The sequence below is a fragment of the Opisthocomus hoazin genome, chromosome 3, assembly GCF_030867145.1.
Source record: "Opisthocomus hoazin isolate bOpiHoa1 chromosome 3, bOpiHoa1.hap1, whole genome shotgun sequence".
NCBI classification, from domain to species: domain Eukaryota; kingdom Metazoa; phylum Chordata; class Aves; order Opisthocomiformes; family Opisthocomidae; genus Opisthocomus; species Opisthocomus hoazin.
Window position 1 is genome coordinate 87,517,285 of NC_134416.1, and position 19,685 is coordinate 87,536,969.

A 19,685-nucleotide genomic window follows, 5' to 3' on the forward strand; every position below is an offset into this window, starting at 1 on the left:
GAACAGTCAATGTGCAGTACACTTAAACTTTAGATTTCACACTGGATAATTTTGCTTTTCATAACCAGGCTAAATTTTCAAGTTTTGGACTAAATGCCTTGCCCAGAACATATCTCGTCACAGTTGATGCAGAAGGTCCTTGCTATGTAAACATATAAGGGAGCTCAGCACTGCTTGTACACCATAAAAGTTCTCTGGCCCTCTTAGGACCAACATCTCTTGGATTCCTAAGATTATATCCTGATTGACCCATAAGCAAGCGTATCTGAGGACTAAAGAAACTACCCATATATATACACTTTTTTATATATAGTGTATAGTTCTCAGTTTTGCAGTGTCAGGAGGTTTGTGGTTGTTTGAACTTAAAGTTCTGATAAGCACAGTTACCCTTCTTGGTAGGAAGTGTTCAGAAATGTCAGCCACTCGTACTTCTAGGAATTCACACACTCACTTCCCTTCCCAAGAATCATAGGTTGGAAAAGACCTCTAAGATCATCAAGTCCAACCATCCACCCAACACCACCATGCCAACTAAACCATATCCCGAAGTGTCACATCTACACGTTTTTTAAACACCTCCAGGGATGGTGACTCTACCACCTCCCTGGGCAGTCTATTCCAATGTCTGACTACTCTTTCAGTAACAAAATTTTTCCTAATATTTAATCTGAACCTCCTCTGATGCACCTTGAGGCCATTGCCTCTCATCCTATCTCTAGCCACCTGGGAGAAGAGACCAACACCTGCCTCCTCCTTAGAAATAAGTAGATAGCTTAGTCTAAATCTGGTTGGTTTTATCAGGAAAATAACATGAAATTATGTAATTGCTAGGAATAAGAATGAGGAGGATAAAGAAAAGGGAATGTTGCCTTCAGTTAGTATTCTGAATATATTCTATAACCAAATTATTTCCTTGGTGTCTCAGTATCTTTTCTTTGTTATCATGATGGTTTGCACGATTACAGTAAGTGTATCATAACTTCTACTGTAATCCACATATAAGAATGTTGGTGGCTCACAGAGGAATTCCTGATTGTCAGGCAAGTTGTTTTGTTACAATATATCACTAATTTCTCAGGAATTCATTAGGCCAGTGATGACTTATGAATATGAAATCACTTCTTAAATGTTAAATAGGATGCCCAGAGACTCAACAGTTAAAGTCCAAAAGAAAAAAAGATGGGTGGGAGAGCTTTACTATCTAAAGGTAACACAAATGGAAAGTTCATCTGTATTTCTTATCTTTTTTGGGGCATGATTCTAATGTCTCTCTGGTTTTAGTAGAGTTTTCAATGAGAAAGTCATAGATATAAAAACTAATTAATTTTGGCACTTAAGAGAGTAATAACTCCAAGGACCATATTTGTTTTTATCCATATTACTTTAGTTCTGTTACCACTAGATCTGGGAGCTGCTTGCATGCTGTGTAATCCCATTAACTCTTGTAATGCTCATTACATGCTGAAGTAACAAGAACTCTGTCCTACTTCTTAACTTATCCCTTGAAGAAATAGTTTCAGCCTTGAGAATGCTACTTTTTGGTAGGTATTGTAGTGTTAATAGTTTGAGAGTCAAAAATATCAATAATGAATTATGGTTTTACAGAAACCAAGTAACTGTACTAAAAAGGCTTTCTAAAGTTCTGTTAAAAGTATGAAGAAAATGATTCTTAAATCAGAGTCTCTAGTTTTCATGGTTTGGCTGAAAAATCTAACCTAATCAATAGACATTGTTCTTTTACATTAATGGTGTTTGCATTATACCACAACTAATTCAGTGTTGATTTATTGTTCTAGAAGTGTCCATTTTTCATTGGTTGAATTATGTTTGAAAATTGGTATTTATAACATTTTCTGTAATTTGTTTTCTAAGGTGTAAACCCTAAGAGTGTCTCTTTAGTAGCAGTCAATAAAGAAGGATCCCATGGAACCTGGAACAACCAGTTGTCTTCTAAACCGCTGGCACATGCTGGAGGAGGAGTGACTTTCAACAGAAATACTACAGGTAAAAGTGTAATTAAAAGTGGCCACATTAGATCTCATCATACTTTATTTAATTTAGTTAAGACCATCTGGTTTAACTTCTGTTGTCAGGCTTAGCTTCTAGGCTAACATTTTTTTCTTATTTTAATGCCAGACTTAAAATCACAGCTTTTTCACATGTAAACTATGTATTTTGCTTTCAGAGCATACAGGAAGCATAGACCACCCCCTATTATAAAGTTCTGTCAAGACAAATTTTGTCCATAAGCCTCTTAGACCACTATTTTACTGTGTTCATTTAAGCAAATAGTTTGACCTCGTTACTGCCTGGTCAGTGTGCCGTGGAACACTACCAAACAGCAGTCTCACATATCAAAGCAAGATGGTGGGTGTCATGCTCATGTAATAAAAGTACAGCCTGATATTCTAAACATGACTTTTAACAATCTACTAGCCTTATCCTAAATACTTTGCTGCATGAGAAGTCCCTTTATTTTCAGCAAGGAACTTGCGGTAAGGTGCCTTTTGGCACTACGTTTTGTGAAGAACACTATTATCAGCATTTTGTGGAGTGAAGACTAAGGCTAGTTAAACGGCTTATCTAAGATGTCACTGAAGAAAACATCAGACTCAAGACTAAAATCTATCTTTGGACCACCAAGCCCTGTACTTTAAGTACACAGTCCTAGCACCCTGTTAGGGGAGGTTACAGTGTTAACAACTTTGCAGCCATTGTCCAGCTAGCACGAGTCACTCCCAAATACTTTAATGCCATTAAACCACCTAGCCTTACATGCTTGTCCAGAAAAAACTTTAGAAGGTTTGTTTATATGCAGATGCTGCACCCCTTTTTTCTAGAACTTCAGTAGCCATTCTGCAGTGTCAATAAACCTGATTTTTCCTCTGAAAGTCAGGTGAGCTGTAAGTTGTTCATCTGAAATTATGTGAAACATTTTAAGGAGTGGAAAAATAACAGCATGTACAACAGTTTTGATGGAGTAGAAGAGACTTTTGTAAGCAATCACCATATGTATCTTTTTGTTTTCCGAAATACATAGAATCATAGGTTGGAAAGATCTAAGATCATCGAGTCCAACCATCCACCCAACACCGTCATTCTTACTAAACCATATCCTGAAGTGCCACATCTACACGTTTTTTAAACACCTCCAGTGATGGTGACTCTGCCACCTCCCTGGGCAGCCTATTCCAGTGCCTGACCACTCTTTCAGTAAAGAAATTTTTCCTAATATCTAATCTGAACCTCCCCTGACGTAACTTGAGTCCATTGCCTCTCGTCCTATCATTAGTTACCTGGGAGAAGCGACAACACCCATCTCACTACAACCTCCTTTCAGGTAGTTGTAGAGAGCAATAAGGTCTCCTCTCAGTCTTCTCTTCTCCAGACTAAACAGCCCCAGCTCCCCCAGCCACTCCTCGTAAGACTTGTTCTCTAGACCCCTCACCAGCCTCGTTGCCCTTCTTTGGACACACTCCAGCACCTCAATGTCTTTCTTGTAGTTAGGGGCCCAAAACGGAACACAATATAGTGTCTGGGTGCCTCAGAATTAATTCATATATTCATAAAATAGTCTTTCAAGGGAATTAGGCACAAAAAGGTAAAGAGCTACTTCCAAAAGTATGCATCAATAAACTACATATCTACCTACTGAATTGCACTGAAATTAAAATTAAGATGAATGCTAATAGTAAAAATACTGCTTTTGTCTTACTGGTTTACTCTGGGTATGTACCAGAAGTTGAAAGAAAAAAACCTAAACCTGATTATTTTGTGTGTTTGAAAATACTTGGTATTATTTCCATCAGTATCTTAAATTGCATGTGATGTTTCATATACTGGGGGGGCAACAACATTTAAGACAGATACACATGCAACCAGGATAGCTGGAGCACCGATCATGGAAATACAACACATGTAAATTATGTACATTTTCTTTTTCATATTGACAGAATTGAAAGTTGATACTGTGCTGTTTACTGTTTAAATAACTATGCTTAGTTTATTTAAGTGCCTTTTTTTTCCTTCCTCATCCACAACATTGCCCTAAGGTGAAATAAGATCAGAGCAAATAGTTACAAATGCTTTATTTATGAAGAATTGTAAGGTGATGATCAGTCAACTTTGCAGATACGCCCGAGTGCTTAAACTTGTGATTTATATATTTGTGTGACTGGAATGCGATTACATTGTTGGTAAATCACATTTTTATTCCATTACTAGAAAGGACTTTGTAAAGTAACTTGTGAGAGTAAAATTTCCTGCTTGAGAAAACAAAGGAATGAGACATAGTTACAAAAATGCCAGATATTTATTCTCTCTTGCTTTGTTTTCCCTCATTTCTTTTACATCACCTAGCCAGCTTCTTCATACACTTTTTCTAAAGTCTGTCTTTCCATCTTTTTCTTCCTTTCTTTTTTCTTGTCTACAGATGAGAACTTAATTATACCTATTGAAAAGCTCTCATGCAAAGAAAGGCTCAATGAAAAATTAGATGATCCAAAAGGTAATTTATAGCAATTGTAGCCTGGTTCTTTGCACATTTCTTATTTATGTTTTACATTTTCTTGTAAAAATCGCACTTATAATGCAGATTCCAGATGATCATGTACTTCATTTTCTGTTGTAATCCATTTTGTCAAACCTTGCTTTCTTCATTCTGACTTCTTCTTGACTGTTGGCACTTACTGTGCTTTAAAAGATAGAGAAGACTTTATTAACCTAATTAAAATCCACAGCATGTCACTGTATTGTTGCTGGATAATGATGAAGAAGCAATCCTACAGCAGCAGCCTATGCATCCCTCTTGAAGGACCGCTTGTTCACAAGGGCACTTGGGACTTGCACTGTTGACCGCATTCTGCTTCTCTGTCTGTTACACTGATTGTACAGTGCTGTAATTGCATAGATTCTGGTGGAGTTACCTTTGTGTAAGAGGGTGGAAACTCAGGTTTCCAGGCAGCCTAGTTTGCATCTAAACACACTGCTCCCTTCGAGCATTGTAAAGCTCCTGGAATGTTTCACCTGTCCTGCAGCTTTGGGCCCCTCTGGGGTGTACTGCTTGTGGGATATGGCTCACTGCAACTACTCATGGGGTTTTTTGAACTCACTACTCAGCTCAAACAACTCAATGACTTTATGGAGAATCAGGTGTACGTTGTCTGAGGTAGGGGATACGGCCTGAGTTTACAGTTGCTGATACCATGGCCATGAGCGCTTGCCTATGCACCTGCTGCCAGACCTCCTGGATGCCTGATGGACGAATATTTCTGTAGCAAGAAACCCTTTTGTACAGCAGTGGCCAGAGGTGAGGAACTGTGCTTTTCAATATGATTTTTTTTTCATTTGTAGTTATTCTGTTAGTTTGTATTGAACTTATTTTTTTCCCCTTTCCCTTGTTCTCATCCAACAGAAGATCACCCCTCCAGACCTCTCCGTTTCACCCACACTGTTCCTCCTGGCTGCACTCTTCCATTTCTTGCACAAGGGCTCATAAAGGACATTGGATATGCAGAGGTAAGGAGAACCAGGAAATGGTTGAGCAGTTTTTGACAGATAGGCAGCTTTGCTGAGCTGTAGATAAGAAGCAGACAGAAGTAGTCTTTCTGAGGTTATATTAATTGAGGCCTGTCATGTTCTTATTTTCAGACCTCAGAATTTTAAGGGGTGCTACTGAGCTGTCAGAGCTATGAGCCACTCCCTGTGAAATAATTAGGAACTGGGGGAAAAAGAGAATGTGTGTGTGTGTGTGCGCACGTGTGCGCACAGGCAGGTGAATGAACCACTAAAACTGTGGCGTTGTTTTGTTTTTCAGGCAAATTCCTGAAAATGAAGAACAACTTAAAGACTGCATGAAAGTTCAATTTTATTAGAATACTTCATTAAAATTGTATTTTTCACCAGGACTTTTGTGTCATTCTTTACTGTGCTGGAGACTGGCATCAACTGGACACAGGGAAGCCACATGGAGACCCAACTACTTGCAGAACTGACAGAAGTGACAGTTTGAGGAGACTGGCAAAACTGAATTAGCTGAATGCTTTTTGTTAGTGCTTCTGAACAGGGAAGTATGCAATGACCCAACACAGCTGTAATTAGTGAAGGATACCTTTTGGGGTTTGTAGATGACCAATTTTGCAGCTTATAGATCCACTGCTGTGAGCTCTGAAATTACCACAGAGGACTGGGAGTGTTTGTGTGAAGAGGAACATTTTGGGATTGCACTGAGACCAGAGATTTAGAAGACGGAAAAAAAAACCTGTCAAATCGGATATTGCGTGTTTTAATGCAACTACCAGTGAAACCATGCTGAATGATAAAAATGCTTACACTTAATAAAGGTCAGATTAAAACTACTGTGTATGGCCTTGTAGTTCACAAATTTAATACTACTGAATTCAGAACCACACCACTAGAGAAAAGCATTTTTCTCCAGACATTGTGCCAGCACAGTCTTAACACTGTCCCAAGTGATGCCCGACATGGAGAAGGTAAGAAATTTCTTTGGACCAGACAGTTTAAGTATTGTAACAGATCCATCTGCCATTGGACAATAATTTCAATACTAATTTTGTGTGTAAATGCATGATGTGTCTCAGTTTCCAAATGAGGACAGTTATGTCAATCTTCCCAAGTTGGCACTGCTTTAAAGAAACAGCTGGACCAAAACCAGGCACAACAGAATTATAACTGGGGTTAAAGAAAGAGGGTAACTGGGTCTGACTTTTACAGCAGGTCTTTAACAGTGGAACCAGCAAAGTCGAGTTCAAGTGGTGCACCACTTCCCACAAGAGAAGTTTTATTCCATTATTTCAAATAGATTTAGGTCGAACATGTTGAGCACAAGAGTACTGTTGAGCACAACAGTTCTCAAATACTGAAGTGCTTAAACCAGCACCCAGTAAAGCAAGTAGCTGTAAGTAGAAGGTAAGATCTTACCTTTCCCTAAAACTCGGTGTAAACCTTTCTATGTGGTCTAAGTTTAATGAAAGTACTCATGACATTTTCAGCCGGCTCTGTTGTCTTTATTCCTGATGAATTGCAGATCAGATGTACTAGATTTGCAACTTAGTGAGTCTGTTAAGCGCTGTAAAGGGTCCAATGAATATACAAAGCGAAGAATGAATATATACTTTTTCCAGCAGACAAGCACTGGGGAGTTTTTAAGGAACACTCATACTTAGTACTCTTGTGGTACTGCAAATATATTTCGAAGTGATTGTAAAAAGTAGGCAAGTTTTTCTGAATGCAACTGAAAATACTAAAATTCTGTAATGTCAACAGGAAATCCTGGCTTTGTAAGTGGTGCTGCTTACAACCCATCAGGAGTATATATCCCTTCCTTTCATAAAAAAGAAGTTGGATCAGCTGGACAACGGATACAGCTAGCTCCTCTTGGTGCACCTGTATCAGGTAAGAAACATCCTTTTACCATATGTATCTGAGACAAAAAGAAATGTTCATTTCCCATGCTTCCTGGAAGATTTATTAGCCCTTAGTAAGGTTTTCCTCAAGTTTTGTAAATAAAATTCTTGGACATGAATTGTTCTTAACATAATTGAATTGAATGTAGGTGTCTGGAGGCAGTCCCAATAGCTAGAGAAACTATTGCTACTATTTGTTAGGTAAAAGAGAAAATAAAGGTGCAAACCTTTTGTAATTCTAGAAGGTTTGGATTATTTGCTAAACTACTGCTCATTAGTGGTGAAGGGCTAAGCAGAACTGTAAAAATATATAACTCCACAACTCTATAGTAAATGGTCATGTAGTCTGGACACAATAAAAATCCATGATTTATGTAGCTAGCAGGAATTGATACAGTCAGTAACTAGTAAGTATGCAAAATAGATAAATTGAAGTTTTAACAAAGCCTTGTATTTGGATTTGGAAGAATTTTCTTGACAGTGACTTTCATGTAGCTTGGGGCTGTCTTGTATGGGTCTTTAATCAGTTTAATGTCACTTAATGTAATTGAATGATGCTGATCCATGTTTACAGCCACCTCAACAATTTCAAAAAAGGCAAAGACCTTCGTTAAGTGACTTGCTAAATTCACACATAATGTTACAGGTATGGTGTAAGCAGTAAATTAAGATTATTTTTTGCTCTTATTTACTGGCCCTATCTAGTTGGCCTGTGGTTTCTGCGGTGGTCATGTAAGGCAGTTTTTCACTGTGTCTTCATCTCACTGTGTTGGCTGTGTAAGTCTGTGGAGACTGAGGTGACACTACTCTTGTACCCATGAAATACCACAAGAGTGCCTTGGGAAGTGAAACTTTCAATGTTGCTACATTACAGAAGGTAAAAGCCAAACAAGAATGCACACGACCAGTTCTTAATAGTTATGATACAGTAATGACGTAGCTGTACATTAGATTAACAAACACATTAAAAGACTGTTCCATTCAGCGGTTAAAAGCAATGTGAAATTTGTTCTGAATGTAACTTACCTTGGATCCTCTGTGCTATGGATGACGTTCTGAGCATTGTCTTTGTTGGCATGTTTCCGACTGAGAACAGGAACAGGAGAAACTGGTTTGTGAGTGAAGATTTGGAGCCATTGTCCAAACCCAACAGCACATTTCTCCAGTTACTTCAGAGGAAATAGCAAGGCCCTGAACAATCCTGAATTGTTTAACTAAAAGGCCTATGGCAGACCAAGCTGATATAGTCCTGCTTAATAATGTTCTTTGTGCTGACTTGCTCTTTTGAGTTACCTGTCACCCTTAGGAACTTGCAAGTGACTTCTGAGAAGGAGAGAGGGAAGGAAGGAGATGGCATGCATATATAACATACACTCAGATGTGTGCATATTCTGAGTCTGATCGAGTGGATCAGAAGCTCACCAGGGAAGGCTGGAGCTGCACTTCACTGTCTTATCAACTCACTGCTGAAACACAACAGTGAGAGTTTTGATTTGTCACAGTGTGTGGATCAAGAAGTTCACAGGAGGACAAAATCTTCAACCATCTCTAGACTGCTGTGAAGAGTGAGAATGAAAAGGAATTACATATGGTGATCCAAAGGGAAACAAATTCACTGTTAATATGTAATTAGAAATGGAAAATGTGTAGTAAAAGTCAGAAAGGCTGGCAGATGTAAGTCAATTAAGAGACTCTTCCATGTCCTGCAGAAGAGCAAGAATCCCATTGCTTAAACCCCTCGTATTTAGCCTAAACTCTGCAGACTTGCATGGCAAGAGAGATAAGGATTAAGCAAATGGCAGGTTTCATCTCCTATGTGTTGATATTTGAAAATTAACATTTTTGGTGACCCTTTGCTTTGTGTTACCCAAACTGAAATAAGTTATGCTCTCAATTGTTTTTTCTGTCTTCATTTGTTAAGTTTTTTAATGCCATAATTTAAATAATTTAATGTAGTATGAAAGACGAGTTTCTCTGAGCAAAATGCCAAGACCCGAGAGAATTGACCTTCATGACTAAGAGAGGGTAGGCTGGAATCATACTTGCTGATGAAAGATAGCCTACAATAAAAAGGAACAGTGCAAGTGTCCAAAGAGGTGGACACCTGACCCACAGTTTCAGTTCCTTGAGATTCTACCTTTTTAGATGTCTTGAACCTCACCTGCTCCTTAACAGGCTCAACCCACTGTTAAAAAATACCGCCAAAAATAGGTGGTTTTCTGTGAGAAACAAAATGATACATAGAAGGAAAGAAAAAAAAAAAACTATTTGTAACATGTTAAATTTTCTAAAAAAAAAAAAAAAGGCATCAGTAATACCTAATAAAAGAAGACTAAACTACAAAAGCAGGAATGGAAGGGGCAGGATATCCTTTAGGAATGCTAAGGAAACAATGGTCAGGTATAGCGGGAGTCTGGGTAAGAGAGGTTCCAAATGACTGACTTTCAAGATTGGAAAAATGGCAGAATTGGTGATGAACATGAAGAAAACCGTAAGCTCTCAGCCCCTGCAGCAGGGCAATTACTTCAATCGCATAAAGGCTGAGGAAGCAGGAAGAATCTGAAACGCAGAAAGGGGAAATCTGAGTAGGAAGGCTGGGAATACAGTAGTGCACTGCTCCCAGTGCTGTGAGACCAGGAGGATGCCAACATTAAGAGATAAAAAAAACTGCAGGCTTGAGACAGATCCTATGAAATCAGCAGAGAAACGGGAAATGGAGATGAAGAGGACTCACCACCAGGTACACCAGGAGCTCTCAGCTAAGCAGGAGGGGAATAAAAGGCATAAAATCTCAAAAGGAACAAGAGGGTCTCCAGAAGCTGCCCTTCCGTCTAGGCTGTTTGGGTCTGTTATAATTACATGCTTTTTTAAATATTTGAGACAGAGGAAAGAACACTTTCATTCTGTAGCAGTTTTGTAATAGGAGATACTGAGTTGTAGACATACACATCAGTTTTTCCACTGAATTTCAGTCTCAGTGTTTTCTCAAGGGATTGCTGCAAAACAGGTATCCAGTAGATGAGAATTACTAATAAGATATACAACCTACAGGAAACATTAACCTGAAAAGAAGCATAGACAGCATATCAGAGACCAAAGCATGCTGCTGTGTTAGCATCCTTGAGTACCACATGTCATCTTGAAGCTCTCGTTCTTTTATCTGAAAAGGAGTGAAATACCTTTTGAGTTGTAATTAATTCTGAGTTCTTGTTCCTTTCAGATTATTCCTGGAAAACCAAAGCTGTTCGTGCTCAGTTACCAGGTCCTACTTTCAACTCGGCAGCAAGAAACATGACTATTTTAACTCACCCACCAACAATTCAGCCAGTACATGGACGAACAGACTGGGTGGCCAAATACGGAGGAAACAGATAGAAAATGCCATCCTGCATAGATGTTATATGAGCTGTGTTCAGTTCTACTGCACTGGAAACCCAAAATGCCTATTTGCTCTAACTTTTCTTTACTTTCGCATAGTCTTAGGAAGAAAAAAAGACTTTGTGTTCTATTACCTGTATAATACCACATAACTGGCTGTAAAGTAGGATTCATTGAAATATTGTATAACACGTATTGCCAAAACTACTGAGAAGTAGATTTCAGATCACATTTTTCTATAGGTAGATCTCTTAGCCTCATACTTTTAAGACAGCCGTTAAGGTTGTTGGCCCACTGCAACGTCCACTATTGGCACATGCTTGAAGTACACAAGCAGCTAGAAGCAGGGCAAAAGCAGAGCAGCACCAGGCATTCAGGTATTAGGCTGGTTCCTTACCAGAAAGATGAGTGAAAGCACAGATCGGGCTCTGTGGGGTCGTGGGGTCTGTTCTGTGTAATCCCCCTTTTCTGTATCGTTGTTGTTGCTGTTTCCCTCTGTTTACTGTTCTGTTAAACTGCCCTTATCCCGACCCACCGGTTTCTGCCCGTTTCTTTCCATTCTCCTCCGCACCCCGGCGGGGGGAGGGGCGGCCGCGTGGCGCTTTTGTTGCCGGCGGCAGCCGAAACCAAAACATATTGGAAAATAGCTAAACAAGTACTGAATGCTAGACTTACCTTGCCAAGCTGTAGTGAAGCCTAAAAATTAGATTTTACTGTTATAATTAACTTATGACCATTTTTGGTCGAAGATCTGGGGAGACTTACATCTGCCCTGTCAAGGGATTGTCACAGTGACAGTTTAAGAAGCCTGAAGCACTGCAATCTGTGAGTCATTTTAAGGGTGAATTAGCCAAAAAGGCGTAAATTATCAGTAAACTCCTGTTTCTACATGTCTCTGTTGGGTGATGAAACTAAACTAGAGAAGCTGAATAAGCTACGTGAGGGAGGATATTGGGCTGTTCTTCAAAGATGTTGCTTTCTGGTTTATGTCTTAAGGGCCAACTTATGTACCTGAAAACACACATAAACTTTAATAATGCAATACCTCACTGTTTATATGCTCGTTCCTTACTTTCCCTGGTTTCTATGCTAAGTTTTATAGTAAAATCCCACAGAGCACCTTGCATTGTACAATAAATTGTTTTTAGTATGTTGACCTAGGCTACTTCTGTTAACAACTGCATTTAGAATAGATGCTTTAGACTTCTTTGTTACATTAAACCTGCCATTTTAAAGTACAAAATGAGTATGTTCTTTAAAGATGTAAATCTGTTAATGATTACTTTAAGCATTGTAAAAAAGAAATGTATTTGTATGGCTTTTGTAACTGCATATGAAAATTTTAATTCCTGTTGTTGACCTAATGTGCCATAATATATGGGTTAACTTACTGGAAATCAATTGAATCTAAAACAGTGGTACCAAAAAGTCAAGTATTTTGTTACGAAAATTGCATCTAAAGAAAATGCCACTTTAACGCTGGAAGAGCTATACAGGGGTAGGGATATCTGGTTAGTAATGCCCTCGAGAGTTTAATTCAATTGCCATTGGTTTAGGCTTAAGTATTTGTCATTCCCTTGGTACTAACAGACATCCCTATGCTATTTAAATGCATCTTCATTTATCTGTAGAATATAGCTGTAACTGGCTACGGCAATAAAGAACAACCTCAGACTTTCTGTAATAGGCATAAATGCACTGGTTTTAGAGTTAAAAAACAAGATAAATTAATCATGCACCTCTAGTACAAGATACCAGTGATTTAGTTAAAATCACAGTCTGGTCAAGGAATAACTAATAATGTGTCCACAGCTCACTTGTCCGTAAGTCACCTAGAGCAGAAAAAGCAAAAGGCACTATTTAAAGTGCTAAATGTGGCTAGAAGAAACATGCTGTCCTTACCATATGCTAATGAACATTGAAACAGCTTTGACATGACCATAACTGCCTTTACTTGTCATGATCAAAGCATGACAAGCGTTAAGAAATTCTTGCAAACAGCAAGAAAAAACAGTAATAAGAGGCTAAGAGGATTTGTACAGTCATTTTAATTCTGATTCATTGCTACATAATGAACTGTAGTGCAGAAATGCCATCTAACCCTCAAGAAATTTACTATATGCTGATAAAGTTCCAAGGGGGTAAAAGCCATCTAAGGCTCAAGCTTTTCTCTCCTCCCTTTGTCTGGATTACTGCTGTTTCTCCTGAACATGAGAAGTGGTAACATGAGTTCTACCAGCACTTCTCAATTCAAGGCATTGCTTTCCGAGGCTCATGGAACAGCAGCAAGGCTTAACACTTTGGTCTAAGAGTTTAGAAGTCCAGTTCCCTGCTTTCTATTGCCTTTATTCCACTAAAGGACAATTGCAGCGCAAGTTACCTCACTCGAGACCAGCGTTACACAACAGAGAACTGCTGGATTGTGGCTGTTCTCGGTTTATTGCAGGTGATGTGTTTCTGTTTGCATCTTACTTCCACAGAAAATAACTGCTTCAAAAGCAGTATGAAGAGGCAAATAACCCATACAGTTGTTTAAAGAAGTGTCTTAAATGCTACTGTCTGGCTTATCAACCTTTTCAAGCTAGAGCCAAGACCTTCAGACACTGGCCTACCAACACTGGGTCCACAGCCTGGAGACTTGAAAGGATGGCTTACAGACAAACCACCTGCTGCCCTGCACATCCCTGGAAGGAAAGGGAAAAAAGGGGACCACAAGATGTCACCCTCCTGCTAAGGTACTGGCCTGATATTTAAGAGAACTCTGAGCAACTCCTCATCTGGTCCCACCAATCTAACAGATCAACCCCGCTGCTTCCATCTCTCCTAGTACCAGCCACCAAAGACAAAAGGTTGAGGAACTCAAAGCTCAGGATCTTTGCAGAAAGGGATGTAAGTTAAATGAGACCAGAAAAGGGATACATTACCATCCCTGTGTAGCTCCCAGGATGATTTCAGGCATCAAGTGAATCAACTGAGGACAAAAACTGATCAACTGAGCCCTTCTGTCTTTAAATAAACTTTCATAGAGAATTTTTCAAATTAAAATATATGATTCAGGGAAAAAAATAACAAACTTTAATGTAACACCTCTCTGACTATGTGGCCAGCATGCTTTTGTTCTCTTGCACCTCCCCTCAGTTCATAAGATTTTTATATTTACAAGTCACTAGATTCAGGGAATGAAATTGAGATTATTTATACAATTCATGTTCGCAAATATATCCAGACACCTGGCCAGAAAGGCACCAAACTGTATCAATCCAGATGAACGATTAAAGAAAACAATAGTTGTGTAGAACGCAAAAGTTTGTAATAATAATTTGTTGGTTTATTTAGAATAACATTTTGATTCTCATGAAATGCAGGAGCTATGCCTACAACTCAGCATTATCTAATAAAGCATATTTTTGATTTATGAGTAATAACCTGTAAAAGTGAAACAAGTGACATTTTGCTGGGCACTTCTGCTTACAAGTAATTGCAAGTAACAGCTTTGCATTCACTGCATTTCAGTAGAACCTTGCCAGCCTGCTCCACGATTGTGTTTTGTGGGACCAGGTTCTAACGCACGGTGCTAGGAGAACAAAGTCCCTTGCTGACAAACATCATGACCGGATAAACTGGCAAGGAAAGGGAGCAGTAACGTAATAAGCACTTTTGTTATATTAATTACTAGTGACAAATTGGCAACTCCTCTCCCCTTGTTTTAGAGGTATGAATGATGTTAGAATGACAAGACCAGATGTACATTTAAGCTTCAATCCTGCAACTGTCTGCATGCAAGTGGCAAGGGGTCTTTGCCTACTGAAAGCTGCAGGAGCAGAAGCCAAATTAATGCTATACTCACATTTTCTTGCTTCACAGTGCAGAAAATGTTGAGGGAAATACCATTTTGGAAGACAGAACAAGGGCTCTCAGTGTCAGTCCTTTATAAACACAACGCAGATGCGTTAGGATATGAAAAGCACAAGTACAGACAGCAGTGGCTTTTCCACTTCTGTGTAGCACGTTTAGGCAGTTGCATCTTCAGGCTTCTCAATCACGCATCTTCAAGTGACTTGACGCAGACTTATGGCTTAAGAGGCTTTTCCATCATCTGCAATCCAAGCCGTCCAACCATCAGTAAACTGTTGAACAGAATGGTTGTTAGAAAAAAAAGGGGGCAGGGGGAGGCAAAAATCCCGTAAAGAACAAGAAGGAAGAAAACATCGACATGATTTCATTTAGCTGAACTCCACCAGAAGATTTCATTTTTCACAGAACTTACCACGTAACATTTTTAAAGCAATGTAACACACAAATAAGTTAAATAAAATGCGTATTCAAAAATACAGACAAGAACAAAATACAGGTGACTACCTGGCACCAGCAATTATCCCGGGCATTGCTTTTCTGGAGTTGTAGAACCTCATTCCCATGACAGCAGACAAGGTTCCGGACGCCACTGTTGAAAAGACACCCGGTCAGAACCGTCCGAAGCAGAAACACCAGCGCAGCGCCGCAATGCTCCGACAGCGAGCAGTGCCTACAGCTACGGACAGGAACGCTTCCCTCCTCTCCCCAGGGACATTTCACTTCTTTTTATTAAATGGTAGAGCTGTTGCAAGCTTCTCAGTAGCTTTGGTGAGCACGCTCCACTGCTCAGAAGCGAGCAGATCTCATCAGGGTTGAGACTACTGCCTAATCGCCCACAGCCTCCAATCCTCTGGGCAGATCACCAAGTCTCCCCCAGTTTCTCCTTATTTGCAGAAGAATGATTATTTCCTTGAATACAGACAGGCTCAAAACTGCCAGAAAGCTGGGACAGTGACAAAGTTCACTACGTGGGAAGCAAATATTACGACAGTTCCCATTTCTCTGTGACACTCTGAACTGGAAGGTGGCACTAAGTACTACAACTAGCAATAAAACAACCCCACTTGAAAATTCGAATTAGCAAACAGAAAGCAATCTAAGGGATTAAACTGAAAGAGCGACTAACATTTTAAACATTACTCCGAATTATTTAAGCCCTAAACCCGGAAAAAAATCCCATCAATACTCACATAAAAGTTACAGGGTGGTTGTTTCTTCAAAGAAGAAAGGCAGGGGGAGGTGTTGTATACCCTTCTCCAAAGTTTCATGCTTGTTTGCATCAGACAAGGCAAAAGTTATTCTAAAGATATTCTGCCAAGGCTCTTTTTCTGGATTTCTGCCCGTGACGTACTGTGACCAACCTAAAGCTCATTGGGAGCAGCAGGGCTGAGGAGGAGCAGATGAACAAGGAGTTGCACCAGACTGGGACACAACACCGCTTTCAAAAGGTCCACCTGAAAGCACTCCACGCATGTCAGAGCGTAAGGAAGCTGCTCACCTTTCTGTTGTGACACTGCCTAAAAACTCGTGCCAGCGACATGCAGCCGCTCCCAGGGCACGCCAGCGGGCAAGAGACAGCTCCCACATGGAAACTTCACACCGAGCTGTGCTTCACACTTCATTCCTTACTGACAAGGCGGTTTGCTCCTCTCCAGTATCTACCAGGGGCTTCATTAAGCCTTTCAGCACATTACGTGACCGAGTCCTATCAGTTTTAAATAAATCACTGTAATGCTATAGTATCGTAACGCTGATAGTACTATGTCGTAGTTACAGAACTAGAAGGAACCTGAAGAGGTCATCTAGGTTCACCTAGTGCCCAAAGGCAAGACCAATTCCTGACAGACACTGGTTTACCCAGTTATTAAAGTCCTGCAGTGATGGAAGTCCCCGAGGTTCACCTGGCCTCTCCCCACGCTCCACAGTATTTTCCACTATCATTTTATCCTTCTCCTTCACCTGAAGGGTTAACTGCAAGCTAAGCCCACAACTTCTTGTCCCATCTACTCTGGGAAGCAGAACAGATCGTTGCCGCCCTTCTTTTACATACTTCAGACTGTTTCTTCCACGGGGTGTTAAAACACATACTGCTCTTCCGAGATGCTTGTGCAAACCAATACTCCATGAAGGCACACACCGCTGGTCACAGTGCTGTCACTACTGCAGACATGCTTATTGCCATGACCGCAGGCTAGAAACGCGGCTTCACAACTACACACCTTTCACGGGCGCTTCTTATGCCTGCACCGGTCTATCAGGGTGTCTGATCTGGCAGAGGAGACAGGTGTTTCTCACCAACCCCTGGCTTCAAGGACAACCTGGGCTGTAGACCCAAGTACGTGGTCTTACACAAACACCTCCTGGCTGTGGGCAGGAGGCCCTGCCGCCACTTACAGCGTTTACACACATGCAAGGGCACACAGATTGGCTGAAACGCGCTGGAAGAACGGTTACTGTCCCCACGACCACCAGTACTGCCCAGTACGCGGGTGCCAAGCAAACTTACCCAGGGAAAGCCACACGTTCTTTGGATCTTTGGACTGCTGGTAGGCGCCCAGCCCCGCCAAGCCACCGAAGAGCAGGCCAGCAGCCAGAGAAGGGACGCTGCCTGGAATAAACGAGACACACGAGCACTTAGTGACAGAACACACATGCAACAAGCCTTGCGCGCCAAACTAAAGCACCTGCAAGTTCACATTCGCTACTGATCAATAAATCAACCACAAAGAGCCATCTAAACCAAAGACACTGCAGCGGGGCTGTTTTTTATCGGTCAGACACCCCGCAGCCCTCAGCCGAGCGCCGTGTCCGTGCGGCAAGGACCGAGCGCGGTTCGCCGAGGCCGCCGCGGGCCCGGGCCCCGGCGCCCAGGCCGGGGCTCACAGCCCGCCCTCCCGCAGCGCTCGGCACCCGCCGGGCCGGGCCCGGGGCCGGGCGGAGCGGAGCGGGGCGGCGGGCTGCCCGGCTGCCCGCGGCCGGGGCCGGGACGCCCCTCCCGCCGCCTCCGGCAGCAGCGGCGGCAGCGGCAGCAGCACCCACCCGCCTTGGCGTATGCGGCGACGCCGCCCGCCGCCAGCAGCGCGGCGTAGCCGAAGCCGAGCCAGTCGTACTCCATCTGCGGGCCGCGCCGCGCCGACCTTGGGCCGCCCTCCCCGGCGCGCCGCCGCTGCCCGCCCCGGAGGTCCCGCCCGCCGGCCGTGACGGGCACCCGCCAGTTAACGGCAGAGCAGGAAGGGCAGAAAGGAAACGAGATAAAGCCGCCTCCCCCCGGCTTCCCAGGCTCGGCATCGCCCCGGCCTCCCGGGGTATGGGGCTCCCGCCAGCCCGCTGCGCCGGCCCCCTCAGCGCTCCGCCGTGGGGTCCCTCCCGCGGGACGCGGTCCTCCGCGAACTGCCCCAGCGTGGGTCCCTCCCGCGGGGTGCGGTGCTTCATGGGCGGGCTGCTCCAGGGCGGGGGCCCCGCCAGCAAACCCGCTCCGGCGTGGGCTTCTCTCTCCATGAGCTGCAGCTCCCTTCAGGGCACATCCACCTGCTCCGGCGTGGGGTCTTCCACGGGGTGCAGGTGGGGATCTGCTCCACCACGGACCTCCCTGGGCTGCAGGGCCACAGCCTGACTCACCATGGTCTCTTCCACGGGGTGAAGGTGGGGATCTGCTCCACCATGGACCTCCCTGGGCTGCAGGGGCACAGCCTGACTCACCACGGTCTTCTCCACGGGCTGCAGGGGAATCTCTGCTCCAGCACTTGGGGCACCTCCTGACCTCCTCTGACCTGGGTGTCTGCAGAGCTGTTTTTCTCGCATTTTCTCGCTCCTGTCTCATAGCTGCTGCTGCCCGGTGGCTTTACACTTCCTCCAACACGTTGTCACAGAGGCACCACCAGTGTCACTGATGGGCTCAGCTTTGGCCAGAGGTGGGTCTGTTTTGGAGCCAGCTGGAGTTGGCACTGCCCAGCGTGAGGGCAGCTCCTGGTGTCATCTCACAGAAGCCACCCCTGCAGCCCTCCTGCTACCACAGCCCTGCCGTGAAGCCAAATACAGATGTCCAAACAAGGCATCTGGATTCCCCAGGAGCTCTGCTGAGCCCAGTGTTCACATGCCGAGCGATGGTGGTGACGTGCGACAGGGCACTGTCCCCAGCACTGCACGGGATGCAGCTCCAGCTCCCAAGGGAGGGTGCAGCTCTCCCAGTCTGGGGCTGCAGATCAGCTGGAGAGCAGCTTTGCTGGAAACAAAGAAGTCACAAGAAGTTGCGTAGCAAGAAGTTGGCCATGAGGCCAGCTCAACTTGTGATGGCCTTTGCATCACAAGAAGTTGGCCATGAGGCTGTCGCATGCCCCTGCAACAAAGAAGGTGGATGGCACCCTGAGCCTTAGGCAGGTCGAGGAAGGTGATCCTCCCCCTCTGCTCTGTGGTGAGGCACAGCTCGAATGCTGGGTCTGGTCCTAGGATCACCGGTGCAAAGCAGGCATGAAGCACCAGTCCTAGGCTCACCGGCACTGAAGCAGGTCCAGCAAAGGGCTTGGAGCATCTTTCATACAAGAAGTGGCTGAGAGAGCTGGGACTGTTCAGCCTGGAGGAGAGGAGGCTTAGGGGCATCTTATTGATGCATATAAATATCTGATGGGGAAGAGCAAAGCAGATGGAGCCAGGGTCTTCTCAGTGTACCCAGTGGCAGGACAAGGGGCAACAGGCACAAGCTGAAATACGGGAAAGTTCATTTAAAAGTAAGTAAAATCATTTTCGTTGTGAAGGTGGCCAAACATTGGAAAAGGTGCTCAAGGAGGTTGTGGAGCCTCCATCCACGGAGATATTCAATACCCAACTGAGCAAGTTGACCCTGGTTTGAGAAAGGGGTGTTGGACGTGGTGGTCTCCAGAGGGCCCTTCCAGCGTCAGCCGGTCCATGGTTCTGTGTGACACAAGCTCCGTGCAATTGGTGCAAGTCTCCCAGCTGATCTCTGCCTCCTTCCTCCACAGCTGTCCGTTGAGAACTGAGCACTGAGTTCTGTGCTTGTGACAAGATCTTTGA

General features: G+C 43.1%; 2 protein-coding genes and 1 long non-coding RNA gene across 6 annotated transcripts in view; 2 read left to right on the plus strand and 1 right to left on the minus strand.

Moving 5' to 3' along the window:
• MAK (male germ cell associated kinase) overlaps positions 1-14,061 on the plus strand; it is a 36,779-nt gene extending 22,718 nt beyond the window's left edge. For 3 of the 4 annotated variants that reach the window (XM_075416950.1, XM_075416953.1, XM_075416951.1), the window contains exons 13-16: positions 1,873-2,004; positions 4,433-4,507; positions 7,285-7,413; positions 10,645-14,061. In XM_075416950.1, the coding sequence (XP_075273065.1) occupies positions 1,873-2,004; positions 4,433-4,507; positions 7,285-7,413; positions 10,645-10,799 (491 nt within the window). In that variant the 3' untranslated portion in view covers positions 10,800-14,061. The remainder of the gene's footprint in view (positions 1-1,872; positions 2,005-4,432; positions 4,508-7,284; positions 7,414-10,644) is intronic. The other variant, XM_075416952.1, reaches the window with a different exon arrangement.
• Positions 4,953-6,336, plus strand: LOC142360886 (uncharacterized). The gene is made up of 3 exons (XR_012763515.1): positions 4,953-5,308; positions 5,414-5,517; positions 5,816-6,336. It is a non-coding gene; the product is annotated as an uncharacterized LOC142360886 (long non-coding RNA).
• Positions 14,062-14,108: 47 nt separating the features above from the next.
• On the minus strand, positions 14,109-17,838 carry LOC104326818 (transmembrane protein 14C). Its single transcript, XM_075416954.1, has 4 exons — positions 17,697-17,838; positions 17,164-17,265; positions 15,162-15,246; positions 14,109-14,929 (listed from the first exon to the last, which is right to left on the minus strand). The coding sequence occupies exons 1-4, from the start codon at positions 17,770-17,772 to the stop codon at positions 14,872-14,874; spliced, it is 321 nt and encodes a 106-aa protein (XP_075273069.1). The 5' UTR covers positions 17,773-17,838; the 3' UTR covers positions 14,109-14,871.
• Positions 17,839-19,685: the final 1,847 nt, after the last annotated feature.

Excerpts from the sequence above, each read along its gene's own strand:
- LOC104326818 (XM_075416954.1), bottom strand. The coding sequence starts at position 17,772 with ATGGAGTACGACTGGCTCGGCTTCGGCTACGCCGCGCTGCTGGCGGCG. Across the intron at positions 17,266-17,696 it reads CGCCGCATACGCCAAGGCGG|GCAGCGTCCCTTCTCTGGCT; the intron begins GTGGGTGCTGCT and ends CGTTTATTCCAG. Across the intron at positions 14,930-15,161 it reads GGGATAATTGCTGGTGCCAG|TTTACTGATGGTTGGACGGC; the intron begins GTAGTCACCTGT and ends TCTGTTCAACAG.